Source organism: Phyllostomus hastatus, unplaced genomic scaffold, assembly GCF_019186645.2.
Source record: "Phyllostomus hastatus isolate PE091 unplaced genomic scaffold, TTU_PhHast_1.1 phas_contig_17, whole genome shotgun sequence".
Taxonomy (NCBI): Eukaryota; Metazoa; Chordata; class Mammalia; order Chiroptera; family Phyllostomidae; genus Phyllostomus; species Phyllostomus hastatus.
In genome coordinates this window covers 854,176-875,377 of record NW_025333664.1, presented here as the reverse complement: position 1 = coordinate 875,377, position 21,202 = coordinate 854,176, and the positions used below count along the sequence as shown (strand labels likewise).

General features: G+C 71.3%; 2 protein-coding genes across 3 annotated transcripts in view; one reads left to right on the top strand and one right to left on the bottom strand.

Moving 5' to 3' along the window:
- Positions 1 to 3,397, bottom strand: part of LOC123814970 (translation initiation factor IF-2-like) — a 13,094-nt gene extending 9,697 nt beyond the window's left edge. Inside the window, exon 1 of the mRNA XM_045833125.1 lies at positions 2,651 to 3,397. Coding sequence (XP_045689081.1) covers positions 2,651 to 3,397 — 747 coding nt within the window. The remainder of the gene's footprint in view (positions 1 to 2,650) is intronic.
- Positions 3,002 to 21,202, top strand: SLCO4A1 (solute carrier organic anion transporter family member 4A1). 2 transcript variants are annotated; one of them, XM_045833433.1, is made up of 12 exons: positions 3,002 to 3,144; positions 10,172 to 11,041; positions 11,411 to 11,501; positions 12,891 to 13,012; positions 13,313 to 13,424; positions 15,517 to 15,671; positions 16,759 to 16,954; positions 17,471 to 17,636; positions 17,735 to 17,907; positions 18,061 to 18,125; positions 18,403 to 18,551; positions 19,185 to 20,324. In XM_045833433.1, the coding sequence occupies exons 2-12, from the start codon at positions 10,222 to 10,224 to the stop codon at positions 19,281 to 19,283; spliced, it is 2,148 nt and encodes a 715-aa protein (XP_045689389.1). In that variant the 5' UTR covers positions 3,002 to 3,144; positions 10,172 to 10,221; the 3' UTR covers positions 19,284 to 20,324. The 2 variants fall into 2 exon arrangements, with proteins under 2 accessions (XP_045689389.1, XP_045689388.1); XM_045833432.1 differs by having other exon boundaries at positions 3,005 to 3,144; positions 20,186 to 21,202.

Below are 21,202 nucleotides of genomic sequence, written 5' to 3'. Positions count from 1 at the left end.
AGGACCTGCCTGTGGGCATTTAAAGCAGCACAAGGTGTTTCCAGAACCTCCACAGCCTCAACCCGGGACCCAACGGGGGTGGCGTCCACGGTCACCCGGCTGCGATGTCCACCGTGGGGAGTCGGAAAGGGACGACGTTGGCCATTCCCGAGGCCCCCCCCGACTGCCACACTTGAGAAACTCTCCAAAACAGAAGGGGCCACAGAGCGCAGGGCTAGCACGCAATGCCCGTGTTTCCAGGACAGGGCGCCGCCCGCCGACCCCGGCGTCCTCGGACACGACCCCCAGTGCCCCGCACCTCGGGCCGGGTCCCCAGACTGGGGAGCCGAGTGTTGACCTGTCCCCTGGCTGGAGAAGGTTTCCTCCCCCCGCTGCCTGCCCCCCTCCCCCCGTGGCCTCAGGAGGACAGACCCCCTCCCGGAGGTGAGGGGGCCGTGAGCCAGCGGAGTGGGCGGGGCGAGGGCGCGTCGGCACAGCCAGCACCCCGACTTCAGCGTTCCGGGTGCTGGGTGACATCATGGAGCGGTGGCCGAGGAGCAGCCAGTGCCTGGCCCTCGCCCCCTGGAGATGCCCGGCGGGGAGCGGGGCGCCCCCCCCCACCCCAGGCAGGCCTCCTGGGAACCCGGGGACCTGGGCTCGCCCCTCCCCTCCTCATTATTCTCTCTCCAGAGGAAGCCCTCCGGGGCTGGGTTCAGGATGTTCTAGGACACTTTAGTAGGCTGCCCTTGTTCTCGAAGCCGCCGTGCTCTGTGGGTGACCTTGGGGAGCCCCTCCCTCCCCGCAACCCCTCCACTGTAGGAGGGGGCAGAGAGCAGGCTCCAGCCCCACCTGCAGTGCCCCTGCGGGCAGGGGGCACCGGGCGGGGTCCTGGGGCACACAGGGTTTCCGGCCTGTGGGGGCGGCCCGGGTTAGCCCTGGAGGGCCCGGGGCCTGCGCCTTGCACCCACGTGCCGGAACGCCAGCTCCTGTCTCCCTCTTACGTGGCGGCTGCGGGAGGATGGGGGGGCCCTCCCACGTGACCGGTTTGGTGGGGCCGTGAGCCCGGGCTCCTTGGGGGGCCCGGGGCCACCGCTCCTCAGGACGGTGATGGCCCGGGCGTGTGGGCGCTGGAGGCTGGCACGCAAGACTGCAAACCGCGGTGAGCTGAGGAGGGGGGCCGGTTCTCCCCCCTCCCCCACCCACAGCGCCCACCGAGGGCGGGAGGCAGGCCCCCCGCCCCGGCAGGTAGATCCGTGACACCTGGCTGGCACGGCCCAGGCCCCTTCTCGATCGGGGAGAAGCCGGCCTGGGCTCCGTGTCCCCGGCGGGTAGCAGCCGTTCTTGGCGGGAACTAGGTGCCCCCCTCTCTCTCTTCTACCTGTTTTCACGGTGCCCTCTCTGCAGTGATGCCGCCAGTTTACCTTTTTAAAAAATAAACTTACCCCTTTCGTAAAACACATGAATTGTTTGTGTAAACAATGGTTCCAAGGAACCAAAATCCAAAATGAAGTTCAAAAACACCGAGTACCATCCTGCTTCTGACATATGAAAGCCCCTCAGTGGCCTCATCAGAAAATTGGCCAGCTTCGCTTACACACCTCCTGTGATGGGGAGCTCACTACCCCTCAAAGGCATCTGTAGCCAGCTCTGCTGGGAAACGCTGTTCCCAGCAGCTTCCACGGCCGAGGCCAGGTGTGCAGGGCAGCTCTGCTTTCCTGGGGGAGGGGTGCACAGTGCACCCCTCCCCTCCTAGCAGCCTCTTCTTCCCTGCCCCTCGAGCAGGTCCCCATGCTGTTGGGGGGACCTTCTCCATCGGGGACAACAGCTAATGTCTTTTCCTCTTTAAAGCGCCTGTTTCAGGAACAGAGGCCCCTCTTCCAGGAGCAGCAGGACCCTGACCAGGCTTCCAGGAATGGAGGCCCGACCGGAGGCAGCCGGCGACGTGTGGTATCAGAGCAAGTGGGCACAGGCCCCTCCTCCTGAAGAAAGATCATTTCCTAAGTAACTGGAATGTGGACATTTCCCCCGAAACCCAGCACCGCCTCCTCCCCACCCCCAGCTCACAGGAAGCTGACCGAGGCCTGAGTGTGCTCCCTAAGGCCATGTTCTGGACACTTCCTCCTGACCCCAGGCGACCCCCGATCCACACACACCCTTGCACGAACACGTTCATTGTACAGAAGCCGCGAGGGGACAGCCGGGCGTGTCACGGGGACCAGCTGTTGCTGAGTTCACTGCGGGGCCTCGTCCCGCTCCATGGCACTTCACGTTTCCACCGCGGAGGGTTTCCAGGGGGCGGAGCGAGGCTCGGCGGGCTGGAGTCACGTGCGCAAGGTCACGGCGCGGGCCGGAGGCAGGAGTTCAGGCGGGACCTCCCGGTGGGGTCGCTGTGTCTGGTACTCCCCGCGGCCTGACGTCAGTGCTGACTTCCAGACAGGGTCGTTGCAGGAGAGGCAGCAGGAAGGAGGCCCTGGGTCCCTCCGGCGAGGGTGCGGGCCTCGCTGTGCACCCGGGGCGCATCCCCAGCCGGCCCTCCCCTCCCCCGAGCGCGCGCGCGCGTGCTCCATGCCCAGGGGCTGCTCCAGGGAGCGCGCCTGAGGCGCTGCGCGCAGGTGGGCGTCCTGGCCGGACACAGCCGGCTGCGACCTCCGCTCTCTGGCCTGTCCCCCACCCGGCCACCGGCCGCCGTCCCTAAAGATGGGGGCACAAAACTCCGCTCCCGCCCGTGACATCTGCCAGCGGCCTGGGTCGCAGGGGCCCGGATCCCGAGCCAGTTCGAAGCCGCGCGGCCTGGGGAGGAGCCTTCCCAGCTCGGCTTCGGTGTCCCCGCCGGCAGCCGGCGGGGCCGTGACTCTGCGGCTGGGGAAGGACTGGGCAGCCCAAGCGCGCCGGCTCCAGGGGCGCTGGGATCCTGGGCCGTGGCCCCGGGGCAGGAGGCTCCCAGTCCAGGCCCCAGCCCCTCGCCCGGGGGGTCTCGCAGCTCCCCCCGCCCGGTCCCCGCCGCGGCCCGCACCTGCCCCTTCAGTGGGCGGGCCCGGGGGCGCGGTTGGGGCGGGGCCAGAGCCTTTCCCGGCGGGGGAGGGCCCTGCCGGGAGCACTTGAATGAAGAGTGGGCTGCCGACGCCTCCACAGCTCCCGGAGCAGCGCGGCGGCCGGACCGGGACGGTGAGTGCTCCGGGGAATGCGGGCTGGGCAGGCGCGCCGGGCCCGGGCCTGCTGGCGGCAGGAGAGCGGCAGGTGCCTGCTGGGGGCGGCGGGGAGGGGAGGCGGGCCTCGGGCCTCGGTGACGCTCGCGCGGGCGGCGGGGAATCCGGGCCGGGCAGGAGCCTGGGGTCCGCAGAGCGCCCCGAGACGCCCCGGCGGGCGTGCGGGACAGAGCGTGGGCCAGCGCCCCACAGCCCGGCTGCCTCCCGCGCATCGGCCGGAAAACGCATCCCTTCTGGCTCCCAGCTCCGCTGTCGGGAGCTCTGGGAGGAGACAGGCGACCGGCAAGGCGAGCGCGTGGTGGGCTAGGGGCTCAGATGGGGGATGGAGCGAGCGGGCGGGGAGGGCCGGGGGTCCAGGGGGGTGACCAGGGCAGGCCCGGGCGCCCGTGCTGGAGCAGGCCCTGAGGGCCACGCCGGATGCAGCCGCTGCTGAGTCAAGGAGGAAGAGGCCGTGAAGTTTCTGGAGGGGCGCCGTGCTCTGTTCCCGCCATCCGCACCCCGGGCTCGCCGCACTGTGGGGAGGGGAGCGTGGGCGGAGGCAGCCCCAAGGGGCTGCTGTGGGTGGCCGCCTGGGCTGGTCCCGGCCCAGGTCAGGCCCACCACATGCCAGTCCCCGCCTCACCACGTGAGGTCCCACGCTGGAGCCCCGGGTGCGAGCGGAGGGCAGGGAGGGTGGAAACGAGGGTGCGCAGCCACCCCCGGTCCTGGTCCTGGTGGGCACACGGGCCCCCAGACCAGGAGACTGGGCTCTCGGTGGAGGGGGCCTCCGCCTCTGGGAACCGGGTGGAGAAAACTGCTGGGGCGGTGGGGCGCCAACTCGGGGGGAGTGGAGAGGGGGCCGGTTGGCCTCAGAGCCCCCAGGCCCCGCTCCCTGAGTGCCTGGGCTCCCTGGAGTGCCCCCCCCCCCCGCCGGGCGGGAGGAACCGCAGTACTTTTCCACAGGGTTCACCCAGCCCCAGCCTCCGCTGGATTTCCTCTGGTCAGAAACTGGTCTGGGAGGCGGCTGGACTCACTGAACCCTGCAAGGCCGGGCCGGAGGGGTTTGCGCCCTGGGCCCGGTGGGACCTCAGAGCGCAGGAAGCCGCCAGCGGCGGCCGGGACTCAGACCGTCACAGGGATGAAGACGGCAGGGGCTGTCCGTGCGGCGCTCAGCACGGGCCAGCCCTGTGCTGTGGGCCTGGAACCCCACGGTGCCGATCCTGGCCACTGCGCAAGGCGGGCGCTGCCGCTCCTACTTTCCTGGCCAGCAAACTGAGGCCCGGTGCAGTCAAGCGACCAGCCCGTGGCCACACAGCGTGTCCGGGTGGAGCAGTTTGAGTCCGGGTTTTGGGACCCTGGACATGTGGAGTTCTGCGTCTGGGGGTGGGGGAGCCAGGGACAGGGACACAGCTACAGCGGAACGGTGTCCCAAAGAGCAGGCCCGCGGTCCCAAGACGCAAGGAGGAGCCTCTCGGCAGCCGGCCTGCACAGCCGGGCTGCCCCCGTGTGGCGGGGGAAAGGCAGGAGGGGCGTCTCGGGGGGACCCAGGCCCCGACTGCCCCGCACAGGTGCCTGTCCTGCTTCCTGCTGGGCGGGGCGGAAGGCACCACCTGGAAATTCTCCGTGGGGCCGCCTCCTTCCCGGGTGTGGCTCTGGAAGCAGGTGCCAGGCAGGGCCTGTTGCCAAGGCGAGGTGGCCGGGTGCCGGGACTCAGGCAGGATGGTGGCCCAGGGACTGAGGGCCTTGGGGTTGACCTGGCCTTATTATTAGCCCACCTGGCTCCGAGGGGCTCGGCGTGGAGTGCCCGGCTCTCCCTGGCCTCGACGGACCCTCGCCTAACAAACCCAGGCTGCGGCGCCGGGTCTCCTCCGAGTCCAGCCTCCCGCCGGCCGAGGTCGGCTTGGCTCCTGGCGAAACCTAAGTCAGCATCCCCCCTGCGGTGCTTTCCCTCCAGAAGTCTCCGGCGGGGGGGGTGGGGAGGGTCAGGTAATCCACCCCCCGGGTCAGCATTGCAGAGCCGCATACACCTGTGGCTTTGTTGCAGACTCACACCCCAGGGGCTCTGGCCGCTGCTGTGGCGAGTTTGAGCCCCGGGGCCTCCCTGTGGGAGACGTGGGTGATGGGCAGGAGGGAGCTGGGCCGGGGCGGCCGGCCCGGCGGGGGACGCAGAGGGCTTGCCTGGCCACGCCGCTGCCCACTCCGGGTGTCGTCTGCCTGGGGCGTGGACACAGACCACCAAAACGGCCCCCCCGAGGCACGTGGCCGCCCGTGCCCAGGCGTGCCCAGGAGCCCCACTGTCTGCTTTTGGAGGGGGGCGCACAACGGGCCTGGGGACCCCGAGTCCGCCTGTGTTCCGGGGCACCCAGCTGCTCGCCTGGCCGGGCCAGGCCTGCCGTGGGCGTGGCGGGCGTGGCGGTGGGCCGTGGAACAGGCCAAGGACGGGCCTGCTAGGGTTCTGCAGGGAACGGGGCGCCCGGGCCCTGCGGGGGGAGGCAGAGGCACCCAGCCCGGCTGCCTGAACGCCAGACCCGCAGGGTCCCCTCGAGGCTGCCGGCCCCGGGCGCACCTCGCTGTCCTCAGTGGCCCAGGCAAAATCCCGTTCCAGAGCCAGCTCTCCAGCCGCAGGTGGACGCTGTCACAAACCAGGTCTTCTGCAGGCGCCGCTCACGGCGAGGCCAGGAGGGGCCCGTGCACAGGGTGGGCTGGGCCGGCTGAGGGGGCTCCCGACAGGCCTTCTGCCCCCGCACGGAGCTGGGCCCCCCCGTGAGCACCCTCACCCATGGGGGTTGCCTCTTCTCAGCCACTGTTCCGCTTGGCGGACCGTGGGGTTCCCCTCAGGGGGACCCTGAGCCACAGGGGGCTGGGCTGGGCTGGGCTGGGCGGAGCGTGGCACCCCACCCCCACCTTGCTCCGGCCCTTAGGTTTTTGGGGCGTCTACCTCTTGGCAGGCACCAGGGGCCTCGTACTCGGACCCGTGGGCCTGAGAGGCCCTCTGGAATCGGCCAAGTCCAGCCCAGGCAGGCCCACCCTGTGGGCAGAGCCTGCTGCCCCCAGCACCCCCCAACGGCCCTCAAGGGCCCCGTGAGGACCCTTCTGTAAGCCTGCATGTCCGATGAGCCTCAAGTGGTGCGGGGACCCCTTCCCAGCAGGGAAACTGAGGCTCGGACGGGCCTGAGCCGAGGGGGAGCACCTGCTGGGCTCAGAGGCAGCTCCTCTGCGCGCCCCCCCGCACTTGGGCATCGCCCTGGCGCGGCACGGGACGGCTCTTTTTATATTTTCTTTGATCAAACATTATTCATTAACGTTTGATCAACGGAAGAGGCGTAAGCTCCCTCAGCCGCCGCACCCTGGCGCACCCCGCCCTCCCCGCACTGGGGCTCGGGCGCTGGGCACAAGCGTGGGAACGGGATCAGGACACTCCCGGGAGGACAGGCCCTTCCTGCACACGCTCAGACAATCCGGCATTGTCGGCCTCCGCGCACAGCAGCTCCGAGCTCCCGGAGTATGCGAATCGGGCCACCAGGCACCGCCCCGGGGGCCCCCCCGCCCCGGGCGGGGCCACAGGGGTGTGTGTCGTATAAATAGCCTCGAGTCTCGTCTTGAAGAAGTGAAAGTCCCCCTCCCTGCCCCCAGGGGGGACACCGGGGCCGGCCGAGAGAGAAGGCGGCAGCTGCCTGGGGCCTCCCGGGAGCCACTGTGGGGCAAGCACCGAGGGTGCGGCCAGGGTGCTGGGGCTCAGGCCGGGGTGTGGGGCGTGTCACAGCGCCCAGTGTGGTGGCTGCCAGCCTCAGAGCCGTCGGGTGCAGCCAGGAGGGACTTCACCGCTGGCACAAACCGAGACAGAAGAAACGAAGTCTGTGATTTCCCCGGCAGCCACGTTACCAGGATGGCCCCGCACAGAGCCTGGGGGGCCTCGAAAGGGAAGGGCTCCCAGGGGGCATTTGCTGGGCCGGACCCCAGACTACCCCGCAGGGGCTCAAAGCGGCGTCCCTCGGGGTCACCCGGCTTCCTTCCCGCCTGCCCCGATTTTTGTGAACCTCCACCCAGGACGTGAGGCGCCTGCCTGCGGGGACCCCCAGAGGCCCCGGAGGGAATAACAGGAGCAAGACCAGTGGGGGCATCCCGAGCGCCTCGGCCCTTTGTGGGAGCTGGGGTCCCGGTTCTCGAGGACCAGCCACGGCGAGCCACCCCCTGGGCCACTGACTCATCCCAGAGCAGCCTCGGGGCCTGGATTTCCTCTCGGCGGGTGGGGTGCGGCCCCCTCCCCACTCGCTGCCCTCGGCCGGGAGTCTCCCGCTGCCCACCTGGCCAAGGACGGCCCCCTGCCCCCAGGGGGACCCACTGTGCAGCTGCACCTGAGCCCGTGGCTTGGGGGGTGGTGTGCGTGGGGCTGGGAGTGCCAGGCGGACGCCCGGCTCTGGGGTCCTGTAGCTGGAGGGCCGGGAGGGAGACCCCGTCTCTGGTCCTGGGGCTCAGCCAGCCGTGGGGCGTCTCCTCCAAACCAGGGGGTCTCCTCGGAGGCTCCCAGGGACACGGGACCGACCGCGGGGCCGTGAGCATCGGGCGTCGCACCGCCCTGGGTGTGCTCAGGGTCCGGCCACTGCTGGTGGACTCCAGACGCCGCGGCTCACGCACGGCCGTGTTCCAGCCACCCTGCAGCTCCGCACCGCCGTCACGGGGGCACCCGGCTGCCCCTTCCGGCCCAGACGCGCCGACAGGGCCCCAGCCCCCTGAGAAGGGAGCCCGCCACCCGTCGGTGGGACAGGAGCCCGGCGCAGCGCTGACAGGCACTGTCACCGCGCTCGCCCGGCCGAGGGGGAGTGGGTCCCAGATGAGGCCGGAGGGCCCCCCCGTCCTCGGTGGCTGTGGCCTCGGACCCTGAACCGGGTCCCGGGGCCCTGAGGGAGGCCTCGGGGCGTGCGGCTGGCGGTGGGGCGCCGGCCGCCCTCTCGCACGAGAGTTTCCGTGGACGAGTCACACACGCGTGCGCGGTGCAGGGCCCTGGGTTGGCCGTCGTCTGTCTGGGTCAGAGGCCCACGGCTCTCGATCGGGCAGAACTTGGCCTCGGGGCTGCGGGGACCACCCACCACCCGCCGTGCGGGCCCTGGGGTGTTGGCCGGTTCGTTTCCAGAGAGGGAGCTCTCTCCCTGTTTCTTCGGGGCCACCCCTCACGACCGAAGCCGGCGGCCCGGGGAAGGCCTGGCCCTGCTGCGGCCCGAGCGAGCCACGTGCAGGGCCTGCGGGCAGGTGTTCGGCCGCCGCCCCTCGGGCCTGGGTCCGCGGGAATTCCGGGGCTGCGGTGCTGACCCTCCGGCCCGGCACGGGGCTCTGGGTGGCCACTGCAAGCCCCACCCATCTCTTGGGGATCCGCTCCAGCCCTGGGTGGAGGCCCAGGACCCCGTGGTTTGCCTGTGCGGGCGTGCAGGCGGCTGTGTGTGCGTGTGTGCGAGTTGTGGGTACATGTGTACATGTGTGCACGTGTGTGTGTTTACACATCGTGACCAAAGACACAGGGCGGGTCCGAGCCAGGGGTTTCGGGCGGCGTCCCGCCTGTTCCGCCTTCCTCTGTGTTTCTGTGCCTCCGGCCACCGGAGCTGCCGGGCTGCCGGGTGGGGAGGCCGTCCCGTCCGAGGGCCCCAGCTGGTCACCCTCCAGGCTGCCCACTGCCTCCCGCGGGTGGGCCGGGGGTCACCCGGGCAGCCACCAACCGGGGCAGCTGTGCGCGGGGGCCTCCCTCTGTCCGGCAGGAAGCTCTGGCTGCCCCCTCCGGCCCAGCTCCCTCGTGACCGAGCCGGGCGCACGAGCCCGCACCGGGCGGCAGAACAGCCCCGGGGAGCGTCGGCAGTGGAACCGCTGCTGCCCGCCCACGGCCCTGAGATCGGCCGCCGATAGCCGGGCGGCGGCGGTCTCCAAAGCAAACAGCCGGCCGGCGTGTAACTAACTGCCACTGGGTCAGAGGACAGCGGTGACGCGTGGGCGTGGCCCGTGCAGCCAGGTGGCGTGGACAGGTGCCGTTTGTGGCCCCGGGCACCTTGCGGCCCACTTCCCTTACCTGCACGGTGGGCGTGGCCGGGCGTGCGCAGGGGATGCCCCCAGGGAGTCTGGGAAGGTGTGATGTCACCGGGAGGGGAAGGGGGCCTGGCGGCATCCCCCCCACCCGGCCGGCCCTGCAGAAGGGGGTGGGCGGCTAGAATCATTAGCTGAGCGGGCGGGTGCGCCCTTCCAGTCGCTCGGAGGAGCAGGGCGGTGGCCCCTTGCCCACTGCCTCAGGGACGCGGCCCTGCAGGCGGCCCGGGAGCAGGACAGGGCTGTGGTGGGCAGACGGGGACCCCTGGCTCTGAGGCTCACTCCACGGGGTGCCGGGGTCCCCGTGCTGCCACAGGAGGGGTCACAGGGAGATGGGTGCTGCTTGGTCTCCCCAAATGCAAAGCTGCCTCCAGGGACCAGGGTAGGTCCCCTGGGTGGCTCCCGGTCTGTCTGCCAGGGTTCCTGCCGTCCGACCCCTCAGCGGCCACACTCCCAGGGGTTGGGGGTCTGTGCTTGGCCCTGTCCCCTTGCTCACTTCCCCCACCCCAGAGTCTGGACCGAGACGGACTTCTTGTTTGCTCGGAAGGTCGCAGAGCGCTGGCAGGGCCTGGGGTTGTTCAGAAGGAAGGCTGGGCTGGACACTGGGCGGGGGAGGGTCTCTTGGGCACCAGGGGCTGCAAGGGCTGGAACTCAGCTCAGCAGGGCGGGGCTGCCCCACGACCGGGGCCCGGGCACATGCCCACCCCCGGACCACCAGCCCAGCTGTGGCCAGGGACAGGCCGCAGCCCTGAGTGTGTGGGTCCAGGTGGGGCCCTGGATTCAGGGAGGCGGCTGGTCCGGAGCGGGGGTCACCCGCCGGACTGGGCACAGGTAGGGCCCTCAGCCGGCCCGGGGGACAGGGTGTGCGGGCCTGTTCTCCCCGAAATGTCAGTGTGTCTGGGGGTGGACGCCAGTCTCCTCACCGGAAATTCTTCTCGCAGAACCGACCGGCCCCTGGAGGACAGCCGCCGCTGCCGCCGCCTGGACAGAGATGCCGCAGCACGCGATGGGGGACAAGCCCTTCGCCTCCTTGCCGCAGCTGGTCTTCCCCGGCGCCCCTGCGGCCCTGGACGACGGGGGCGACAGCACCCCCCCCAGCCGGCAGGCGTCCCTGGGCTCGCCCCTGAGCCTGGGTGCCCTGCATCCGGCCTCCCATGGCCCCCAGGACTCCTCCGTCCAGCCCCTGTGCCAGCCCACGGCCCAGAAGCCCGGCGGCCAGGTGGCCCGCGCCGCGCGGTACGCGTCGGTGGGGCCGCAGAGCTCGGAGTGCGGCTGGCGGCACTTTGCCCCCGCGTGCCTGCAGGCCCTCAACACGCCGAGGGTCTTCCTGCTGTTCCTGTGCGCGGCCTCCTTCCTGCAGGGCATGACCGTCAACGGCTTCGTCAACACCGTCATCACCTCCATCGAGCGCCGCTTCGACCTGCACAGCTACCAGAGCGGCCTGGTGGCCAGCTCCTACGACCTGGCCTCCTGCCTCTGCCTGGCCTTCGTCGGCTACTTCGGCGGCAGTGGGCACAAGCCACGCTGGCTGGGCTGGGGCGTGCTGCTCATGGGCCTGGGCTCGCTGGTGTTCGCGCTGCCCCACTTCGCCGCTGGCCCCCACGCGGCCGAGGGGGACCCGGGCCTCGGCACCTGCCCAGCCAACCGCAGCGGCCCGGCGTGTGGGGGCCGGGCCGCAGGCCCGTCCGGCTACCAGCTGGTCTTCGTGCTGGGCCAGTTCCTGCATGGTGTGGGTGCCACGCCGCTGTACACGCTGGGCGTCACCTACCTGGACGAGAACGTTAAGTCCAGCTACGCGCCCGTCTACATCGGTGAGTGCGGCCGGCCGGCGCGCGGGGGGACGGGCCGCGAGGCGGCGACGTGGCGATGTGTGGCATTTTCCCGTGGCCCCGGGGGCTCCTAGGTGACGGGGGAGGAGCCCCGAGGGCGCCTGCTTTTTGGCTGCGAGAGAAACATTTTTAAATCCCTTCAGAGAGTTGGCCCCGGCCGGGGCTTCAGAGACGGAAACCCTGATTTAAAGGGACCCGACCCCGGGCGGGTGGGGGGCCAGTCGGGTGCAGAAGGCCGGTGTGGGGGGCTCCTTCTCCCAGACGGGCCCGCGGGACGGGACTCCGGGCGCCGCTTCCCGCGAGCCGCGGGGGGCGGGCGTGGCAGCACCCAACGGCCCGCTCCCCGCACAGCCATCTTCTACACGGCGGCCATCCTCGGCCCCGCGGCCGGCTACCTGATCGGAGGCGCCCTGCTGAACGTCTACACGGAAATCGGCCGACGGTGAGTGGCCCGGCTCCCTGCGCCAGCACAGACAGACGTCGCCACGCTGTCCACACAGCAGGACACGGTGCCCACGGGGCAGGTGTGCGGGTCGGGGGGGGCAGCCCTGTGTACCTGCGGGTCTGGGGTGGCTTGGAGAGCAGGTGGGGGAGCGGCGGGGGGAGCCACGTGCGGCCAGAGCACCCCGAGGCCCTTTGCAGAACTGAGAGGGGGTTTTCCGGCTGCCGGCGAGACCGTTGTCTGTGGGTGTTCCCACGCCGAGCCGTTCCCCAGACGCCAGCTGAGCCCTGACACCGAGTTCCCCCGCTGGCTTAGCGGCTCGGTGCCCCCAGGCTGCCCCCCAGTAAGGATGCCGGGTCACCCACGAGTTCCGTGCCCCTCGGGCACAGCGCAGGGACCCCCACGACCTCCTCCTCCGCCCCGTGACGTGCGCGGAGCCTCCCAGACCTCGGGGAGGCTGGGTCCTCCCTCCACCGCCCGGCGCTCACGCCGGGAACAGTGCAGGTGGCAGAGAGCGCAGCGCGCTGGCTGGGCAGGGCCAGGGCCCCCTCCGCCACGTCCCCCCGACCCGGGAACCCCGGGACGCCCTCCTGCCAGGGCTTCCTGGAGGCCTCACTGCGTAGGTGCGGTCGGCTGCCTCCCCGGGGGTCAGGCGAGCGGCCGCCAGTCCCGGCGCGCCGGCCTCACGGCGGGTCTTTCAGGCACCCAGCCCCTCCGAGGCCCCGAGGCACCTGCCGGGAGGGGCCGGCTGCACTCGAACATGAGACGCCACGGTCCCCCAGGACCTGCAAAGAGCTAGGGAGCTCTGTGCCAGGGACCGGGGCAGAGGCCAGAGCCGTGTCTCCGGTTCTCTGGTCACGTCAGCGTGCGTTCCTCCTGTTTCCCTGCATTTCCCTGCGTGCTTTGCTCGTGATGCTAGCTCGTGTACGTCTGAGCAGGAGAGAGAGACAGGGCCAAGGTGGGACAGGCAGGCACAGAGGGACGGAGAGACAGAGAGAGGTGAGTGGGGGCAGAGGAAGGAGGCGAGCCTCCCCACCCCAGCCTCGCGGGCTCTGCAGGTGGCCCCGCCCTCCGGGCGTCGCCGTCCGGGTAGTGGTGGCCCAGCGCCTCCTGAGGCCCGGGGCGGGCGCGGTGGGCTACCCCTCCGACTCTCTCTGCAGATGGCGCGCCTCCCGCCGAGGTGTCTAGTGCCCTGCCCTGGTGCGAGCGCCACCTGTGGCCTCGGGGTGCCTAAGTGGGGTGTCGCTGTGCGCATTCGGGGCGGTGCAGGAGGTAGGTGGGGCCGCGCCCCTCCCTGGCTACGCCCTCCCCCTGGCCCGCGCGGGCCGGCAGCCGGGGGGCGCCCAGCCCGAGGGCCCGGGACGCTGACCCCACCGTCTCTTCCCGCAGGACCGAGCTGACCCCCGAGAGCCCGCTGTGGGTCGGCGCCTGGTGGGTGGGCTTCCTGGGCGCCGGGGCCGCCGCCTTCCTGGTCGCGGTCCCCATCCTGGCCTACCCGCGGCAGCTGCCAGGTGGGTGCCCTCCCAGGTGTGCCGGCCGCCCCCTCCCCGGTCTGCTGAGCGGCGCGGGAGGGTCCAGGTGTCTGGTGGGTCTGCGCCGCCCCCCCCCGGCGGGGTGCAGCCGGCCAGTGGTGCGCCCCGCCCCCCACAAGGCCAGGGGTTCCGTGGGGGATGGGAGCACCTTCTTTTCCTTCTGGCCCCAGCTCGTGCCACCAGCTCTGTCCCACCCTCGTCCCCGGGGTGCATCCTCACGCCTTCTGTCCCATGGGGGGCCCCTGGCCCCTGCCCTCACCCAGGTCCCTGTCCGCGCAGGCTCCCAGAGCTACGTGGTCGTGAGGGCCTCTGAGACGCAGCAGCTGAAGGGCGGCGGCGACGAGGCGGCCAGCAGCCCCGACTTCGGGAAGACCCTCCGAGACCTGCCTCTGTAAGGAGCCGGGGGCAGCCGCCCTCCGCGCATGTGCCGTGCGCCTCGAAGACCCTTTGGGGGCCCCCCGCAGGCTGGGCTGGGCCCCCAAACTAGCAGTGTCCGAGTGGCCCTCTGGGGCCCCGTGGGGAGTGCACGGCTCCTGAGTCCCTACCATGACCTTGTGCCCAGGGACGCGGCTCTGACCCTCCAACCGTCCCCCGGAGTGGCCGCAGCCCCTCCCTCTGGCACCCTCCCCCCCTTTTGCTGTCCCCACTGCCCAGCACCCCTCCTCCTCCCGGCCACACCTGCCTCTCGTCCCCCGTCCTCCCTCTCCATGGTCTCGCTCTCGTCCCGGTCCGCACACAGAGCCCTGGGGGCTGCAGGCTGCCCTGTGCCTCCCCTCCAGGGGGGGCCTCTCCCCACTCCAGTCCTCGGCCTCACTGAGCGCCCACCCACCCCTGCAGCCCCCCCAGCTGGGCCACGTGCCTGACTTCGGCACAGGAGGGTGGAGGGGGCGGAGGGGGCAGCCGGGCATGCGGCAGCCCCCCGGGGAAGCAGGCGGGAGTGTGGACCGTCCCCACCACATCCAGGGCGTCGTTTCCCCGCCCAACTTCCTGTGGGCGCTTCCCCCCCACGGAGAGCCCCCCCTCAGGAGGGTGCCCCACCAGGGCGAGCTGGACTGGGTGCCGGTAGAGAAACAAGCCCCACCACCAGTGCCTGTGGTCAAGGCCAAGGCCGGTTAGCTCCCCGAGCACACGCCACACAAGATTTCCGGCCAGGCCCCCGCAGGCTGGGGGAGAAACGAGGAAGTCTGCCCGCCACGGCCCAGCCGCGCGGGCGGGTCTGGGCAAGGCGGTGGGGGTGCTGGCCACGCCCACTCCACACCCACTCCACGCCCACTCCACGCCCACTCCAGTGGCGTCTCACCGGAGGCCTTTCCTGCGCCCGGTGAGGAGGCCCGCCCGGGCGGCAGCTCCGGGCCGTCCGTGGCTGGAGGCCATGACAGGGCGGCTCTGAAGCTCAGCCGAGCGAGCCCCTCGTGTCTGACAAGACAGTCGGGCGGGCGTCACCAGGCGGCCCCCCTGCCGGCCACCTGCTCCGAGGGTCTGGGCGCCGGGGCCCCTCTCGGCTGCCCTGCGGGGTCCGGCTTCTCAGAGTGACACCGGGTGCCGGCCTCTGTTCCCAGGGCGAGCAAGAGCCCGTGGGAGCCCATGTTCCAAGCTGCTCTGACTTGTGCGGCAGGGGCATCGCAGGCGTGAGGGTGGCCACGGGGGCGCGGCTCTCGGGGCAGGACACCCGGGAGGACAGCGCCTGCCGCCCCTCGTGGGTCAGCCTGCAGCCACCACCGAGAGCCCCTCGGCGGCCGCAGCGAGACTCTGAGCTCAGCAGAGCCGAGCCGGAGCCACCCATCGGTCGCCGATCACAGGGCCTGCTTGGTGGTCAGGGTGCCCAAGAGAGGCCGTCCCACCCGACCCTCGTCCCTCGTGGCTCCTGGGCACAGGGTCCCAGCCCCATCAGCCAACATCTCTACGCTGGGCCAGGCGCCCGCCGCCTGTGGCTCACGGGGGCTGGGAACCGCGGCTGCCCAGTGGATCTGTCTGTGCACGGGCTGCTGCCCACGTGGGCCGGGCCCTTTGCCCCCAGACCCCCGGGGCCGGGACTCCCGGTTTGCTGTCCTGAGCTCCGTCCCCCTTGCTGGTGCCTTGCCCAACACCGCCCCCATCTCAGAGGGCCGCTCCTCCCCCAGGGGCTGGCCCTCCCGGAGCGCGCGTGCCCGTCCCTCGGACGGGCTGTGGCCTGGCAGCAGGTCCCCAAACCTGCGACTCTGGGGACGCCTCCCCAGTGAAGCTTCAGGACGTGACGTCAGCTCCTCCAGGCCCACGGCCCACGGCCGACACTCCTGAAACCCTTCCCTCCGAGGCCGCGCAGGGCTCTGAGCCTCCCCCCAGCCCCCGTCCCTGTGGAGCAAATCTGGGGTGCCTGCCCATGCCCTGGCGGCCCGCTCTGTCCCCTGAGGAGATGGGGCGCAGGGACCGCGGGGTCGGCACGCCCTGGCTCTGGCTGGCTCTGACGCCCCGTCTCCTCTCTCCCCTCTCCCCCCCGCCGGCAGCTCCGTGTGGCTCCTCCTGAAGAACCCCACGTTCGTCCTGCTCTGCCTGGCCGGCGCCACCGAGGCCACGCTCGTCGCCAGCATGTCCACCTTTGGCCCCAAGTTCCTCGAGTCCCAGTTCAGCCTGAGCTCCTCTGAGGCCGCCACCTTGTTCGGTGAGAGAGCCCCCTACCGCTCAGGGGCCTTCCGAGGAGCGAGGGGTCTTTGAGAGCGAGTTCCGGAAGGCCCCGGCGTGCTGCCCCCCCACCCCCAGGCGGCCCTGCCCAAACAGGGGGAGGCCGAGAGCCAGGGCCGGGCCACGCTGCTCCCGGGTCTGACCGGAGCAGACCGCCCCTCCTGAGGGGGCTGGGTGTGCGGACCGCCGCCTGCCCGGTGTGCTGATGGGTCCCTCCGAGGCCGCAGGGCGCCCACTCTGCTGGGGGCACGGGGTGGCCGCTAACTGGCCTGGCACCTCCTGCCCCACCTAGGGTCCTGGCTCTCAGAGGACCTGCCGGGCTGCAGGCGCCCAGGAGAGGGGGGACCCTCCTGAGGCCCCTCCTTGGGCGGCTCTGGCTGCAGGGCAGCCTCGGCCCGCTGAGAACGTGCCTGGCCGGGGAGGGGGGGCCGCCCCAGCATGCGTGGCTGCCACGTGGGCGCAGTGGGGGCCTCCAGGCAGCGCCCCTCAGGCTTCCATTCCTTCACAGGGGGCCCATCAATTAGGGGCCACCCCCTTTCTCGAACGCCCGCACTCCTCTCCTTGCCCAGCCTCTCAGCGGCTCCCCCACCCAGACCCCACCCACAACAACTGCCTCCGGTCCCACAGCAGTCCTCGCCCCGTCCTGGGACAGCCGTGTCCTCTGGGCCCTGCTCCCAGCCCCCGAGGGGGCTCTGACCAGTGCTGGGGAGATGGATGGGTCCCCCCACCCCTTGGAGCCTGACTCTCATCCTGGGAGCCCAGGATGCCAGCCCCTCTCACCTTCACTCGGAGAGGCCACGGCCGTGGCTCCAGACCCGCCCCCACAGGTGGACGGGCGGTGACCGTGTGCGGGGCCTGGGCAAGGGGGGGACTCGCTGCTCCCCAGAGGCAGCGCGGCGGTGAGCTCCGGGCAGGGCCTGGACCCCTGTGAGCCCAGCGCTGCCGGACGGGGATGGCTCTGCGCCTCGGTTTCCCCGTCCGTGAAGGGGGATAAGAGGACGCAGAGGGCTCGGGGCCCACCCCAGGCCCCCACGGAGCCCCTGGCTGAGCCCCACCCTCTCCCGCAGGGTACCTGGTGGTGCCGGCGGGCGGCGGCGGCACCTTCCTGGGCGGCTTCTTCGTGAACAGGCTGAGGCTGCGCGGCTCCAGCGTCATCAGGTTCTGTCTGGCCTGCACCCTGACCAGCCTGCTGGCCACCTTGGTCTTCTTCGCGCACTGCCCCAACGTGCCGGTGGCCGGCGTGACGGCCCACTACAACGGCAGGTAGGGAGGGCCACAGTGTGCCTGCGGGGTCCCATGGGCGGGGAGAGGGCCGGCTGAGCTGCGGCCGTCGCTGCACAGACGGCTCTGCCACCGCTGGAGGGAGGGGGCGCGGGCCCTGGGCCCCCCCCAGAGGCAGCAGCGTGGGCGGGAGGGCGCAGAGCAGGGCACACCGGGCGCCCGCTGTGCGAGAAGGACTCAGACCACGTGGCGGCTGCCGGCCCGGCTGCAGCAGGACGGTGTCCGGGGGGCTCCGTACCTGACACTCCAGGCCCCGGCATGTCGACGCACGGGGACCCGCTGCCCACACAAAAAACACGCCTGCGGAGACGTGTGTGGCGCACGGTGGGGTCCGGGGCTGGGTTTGCTTTGCCGCGATGATCTCTGGGGGCGGGGCAATCCCAGCGGGTAGTCAACCCACCGGCGAGGGCTGTGGGGGCGACACGGGGCGCCCCTGTGTCCGCGGGGCACCCCGCCTGGCCCGGCCTCCGCCCCACCGCACGCTTCTCCCACCGGCAGCGCCGCACCCGCGGGCCACCTGGAGCTGGCGGCCGCCTGCAACGCCAACTGCAGCTGCCGGCCCGAGCACTACAGCCCCGTGTGCGGCTCCGACGGGCTCACGTACTACTCCCCGTGCCATGCGGGGTGCCAGGAGGAGACCCCGGCCGGCCCCGGCGGCCAGAAGGTGAGTGGGGCCACCACCTGCACTGTGTCTGCCCGCACTGGGGCCCCCGGGGCCCCGTCCCTGCCTCCCGTAACCGGCGCTGTCCTCGCGACCCGCAGGTGTACTGGCACTGTGGGTGTGCCCTTCAGAACCTGCCCTCCGGCCCCGGGCACGCCACCGCGGGGAAGTGCGCCTCCGCCTGCCGCAGCAAGCCCCTGCTGCTGGTCCTCATGTTCGTGGTCATCATCTTCACCTTCCTCAGCAGCATCCCCGCGCTGACCGCCACGCTCCGGTGAGCCGGGGCCCCATCCGCCGCCTTCCCCCGCGGCAGAGAGAACCGCGCCTCTGTGAGGCGCCGTCCAGCGGGGGGGACGCGGCGGGGCAGCCTGGGGCGCGGCCCGGGCTCGGCCGCCTCCCTGGACGTGACGCGGCGGTCCCCCCGCAGGTGCGTCCGTGACCAGCAGGGGTCCTTTGCGCTGGGAATCCAGTGGATCGTGGTTAGAACTCTAGGTACGCGCCCCCGCCCAGCCGGCGTGCTTGCGCCCGGGAAGGGTGCCATTCCCGAACGGCCCACTAGGGGGACCCGCGGTCACCCTCTGCCCCGCGAACCCAGGGGCTCCCCGGGGTCAGAGGCCACGGGGCTGTCCCGGCCGGATGCCGTGTCCCCCCGATGTGGCGGGAACATTTAGGTCCCCGCCGCACCCCCCCCCCAGCCCCGGTGGCGGCGGCCCCCTGTCCGGAGCCCGGGCGCGCGGGGCTCTGAGCGCCTCTCCCGCCGCCGCCGCAGGGAGCATCCCGGGGCCCATCGCCTTCGGCTGGGTGATCGACAAGGCCTGCCTGCTGTGGCAGAGCCCCTGCGGCCGGCAGGGCTCCTGCTTCCTCTACCAGAACGCCGCCATGAGCCGCTACATGCTCATCGCCGGGCTGGCGTACAAGGTGAGCCTGGGCCGCGTCTGCCGCGGGGGGCGGGGGGCCGCGGGGGGGGGGCGGGGCCCGGGCCCTCCACCGGGACGAGCCCGCGGCCGAAGGCCTCACCGCTGCAGCCCGCGTGCAGAAGCGCCCCTCCCCCGCCTAGAGCTGTCCCCTGGACCCTGGCGGTGCGGCGGTGCAGCGGCCGGGATAGGCCCCTCCCTCCCGGGACAGGCCCCTCCCCTCCCGGCTCGCAGCCCCGCCCCTGCCTTCCCGGGCCTGGGGCGTAGAGCCTGCGGCTGGGGGCGGCTGAGGCTTTGGAGGGAGAACCCGCAGCCCCGGCACGTCCAGGCCGCTGGGCGTGTTGGGCTCGTGCCAACGGGACGGTGGGGGCCTTCCTGCCCCCCCCCCCGCCGCCGACTGGGCGTTTTGAGTCTCCCCCCACCGAGGAGAAGGCACAGGACTTCGCAAATAAGAGGGACCCCTAGGGCCCGGCAGGGAGAGCGTGTCCACGGGCGGGAGGCTGGTCCGGAAGGACCCGGGCTGACCCTGGGTTAGCTTGCTGCGGATTAGCGTAAAAATAGCCGCGTGTGACCGGGGATCTGGGGCGCCGCAGAGGAGCGCCGGGCTGGGTTTAAAGAGACACGGCCTCCTTCCCAGGGAGCTGGCCCCCGGTGTTCTTCTGTGTGTGTGTCCTGTGGTCCCCTCCCCCCTCCCGCCCGGAGCAGCAGGCTGGAACCCCGGCCGATGACCCTGTGACCTCTGCACAGCCAGCCTGCATCGCCCGCTAGTTCCAGCAGGGGGCGCAGGCGGGCGTGCCCCTGAGTCCCTGGACTCCGGAGTGGCCCAGGCCTGGCATCCCCCCAGAGAGGCTGCAGGGGGAGCCGGTGGGCGTTTCTGCTGGAACCTGCGTTTCCGGGGTGCACGGGTGCCTACAGAGGCTGGCGTGGGCGCCGCGCTCCGGTTTTCCGGGCCGCATCCCGTTCGGTGGGGAGCACCAGGCTCACCAGCTCTGGGTCCGGTTACTGAGCCACCATAACCAAGGCCTCCGCACCGGGCCGCTTAAAACGACAGGAATTGATGGCCAGTTCTGGAGGCCAGAATCCAAGGTCAAGGTGCCGCAGGGCCGGTTTCTTCTGGGGGCTCTGAGGGAGGATCCATCCAGGGCCTGTCCCCCAACCTCTGGGGGCTGCCGGCCACCCGGAGCTGGAAGACCCATCACCCCATCTCCGCCTCCATGGTCACAGGGTCCCCTCTGTGCTTCCGTGTCGAACCTCTGTCCCCTCCCTCCTGCACGGACACCAGCCCCTGGACCGGGGACCCCCGGCCAGCATGCACTGGTCTCAAGTTCCTTCACTGCTCCTGTGGGGCCCTGTTTCCAAACACAGGTCCCGGTCCCAGGTTCCGGGGAGCAGGACTGGGACACAGCTTTGGGGGCACAGTGCTCAGCACCCCTCCTTCCCCGCTGCCTCTGCTTCTAGTCAAATGGCGTTTTTGTTCCTCGGCTAAGAGTGTTGGTGTCCACATGGGGGGGCTGGCCGCGCTGGGGGCCTCTCGCCGCGGCGGCCAGGCGTCCTCGGAACCCCCAGAGGAGCCGGTCTGGGCGGGGCGGGCCCCCCGGGCGGGCAGCTCCACGGCTCCAGCAGGGCCTTTCCCCCCAGGCTCTGGGCTTCCTCTTCTTCGCCGCTGCGTACGCCCTGTACAGGCCCCCGTCGGGGCCCTCCCACGGCCTGGAAGTGTCTCTGCCCAGCCAGTCCTCGGCCTCCGACAGCCCCTCGGACCTCCAGGCCGCCCCCTCGGACCTCCAGCTCCAAAGCAGCGTCTGACGGCCACCCGCCCGCCCGGGGCCTGGGCCGGCCCTCGGCGCTGCCTGGAAACACCATCTGGCTGCTGCCCAGAAGGGCTGACCCTCACCGACCGCTCACCCAGCACTGAGCATGGGGGTGGGGGGGGCCCTCACAAATCTCCCATTAGATTCGGGATGGGGGGGCTGGAGCCGGGGGGCTGCGCGCATCTGAGCCCGGAAGGCGGCGAGGAGAGGAGAAGGAATGCAAGTCACGTAGAAGTGCCCGTGGGGACGGGAGGGGCGGCCTGGTATGCCCCCCCACCACCACGCCACCGAGCCTGTCTCCCCTGCCCCCTCTCCGGCCCTTTCACACTCTGTGGCCTTTCCCAGTGGACGTGGCCCGACCGTGTTGCCCACCAGGGGCCTCGGGAGCCCCGAGACTCGGGGACAGCCCAGCTCTGAAATCAGTCTGTGCCTTCCCGACCCAGCTCCGCCAGCTGCTGTAAAAACGTGCAGGGCCGTCGTGGGCCCAGGGCTGGGTGGGGAGCGTCGGACATGGGCCCCCCGTGGGTGCTGGCAGCCGGGCGGCACCTCTGAGCCCGTCTGCTGCAGGGCCCCGGCCTCCTGGGTTGTCCTGACAAAGGGGGGGCCCCGAGGGGCTGGCTCCGGATTCAGATCTGCCGTCACCTCCATCCTCGCCGCGGGACCCGCAGGGGGTGGGAGCAGGCTGCGGGAGCGTGTATTTATGGACCCGTATTTTGCATAAACACTCATTTCTAGAATCTGGTTTTTACCTGTGGATTCTGCCTGAGGGCGTCTGACCTCTGTGAGACACTTGTTTCCTGCTGCTGTCAGTCACAGTTGTGTGAATAAATATATTTTAATATTTAAA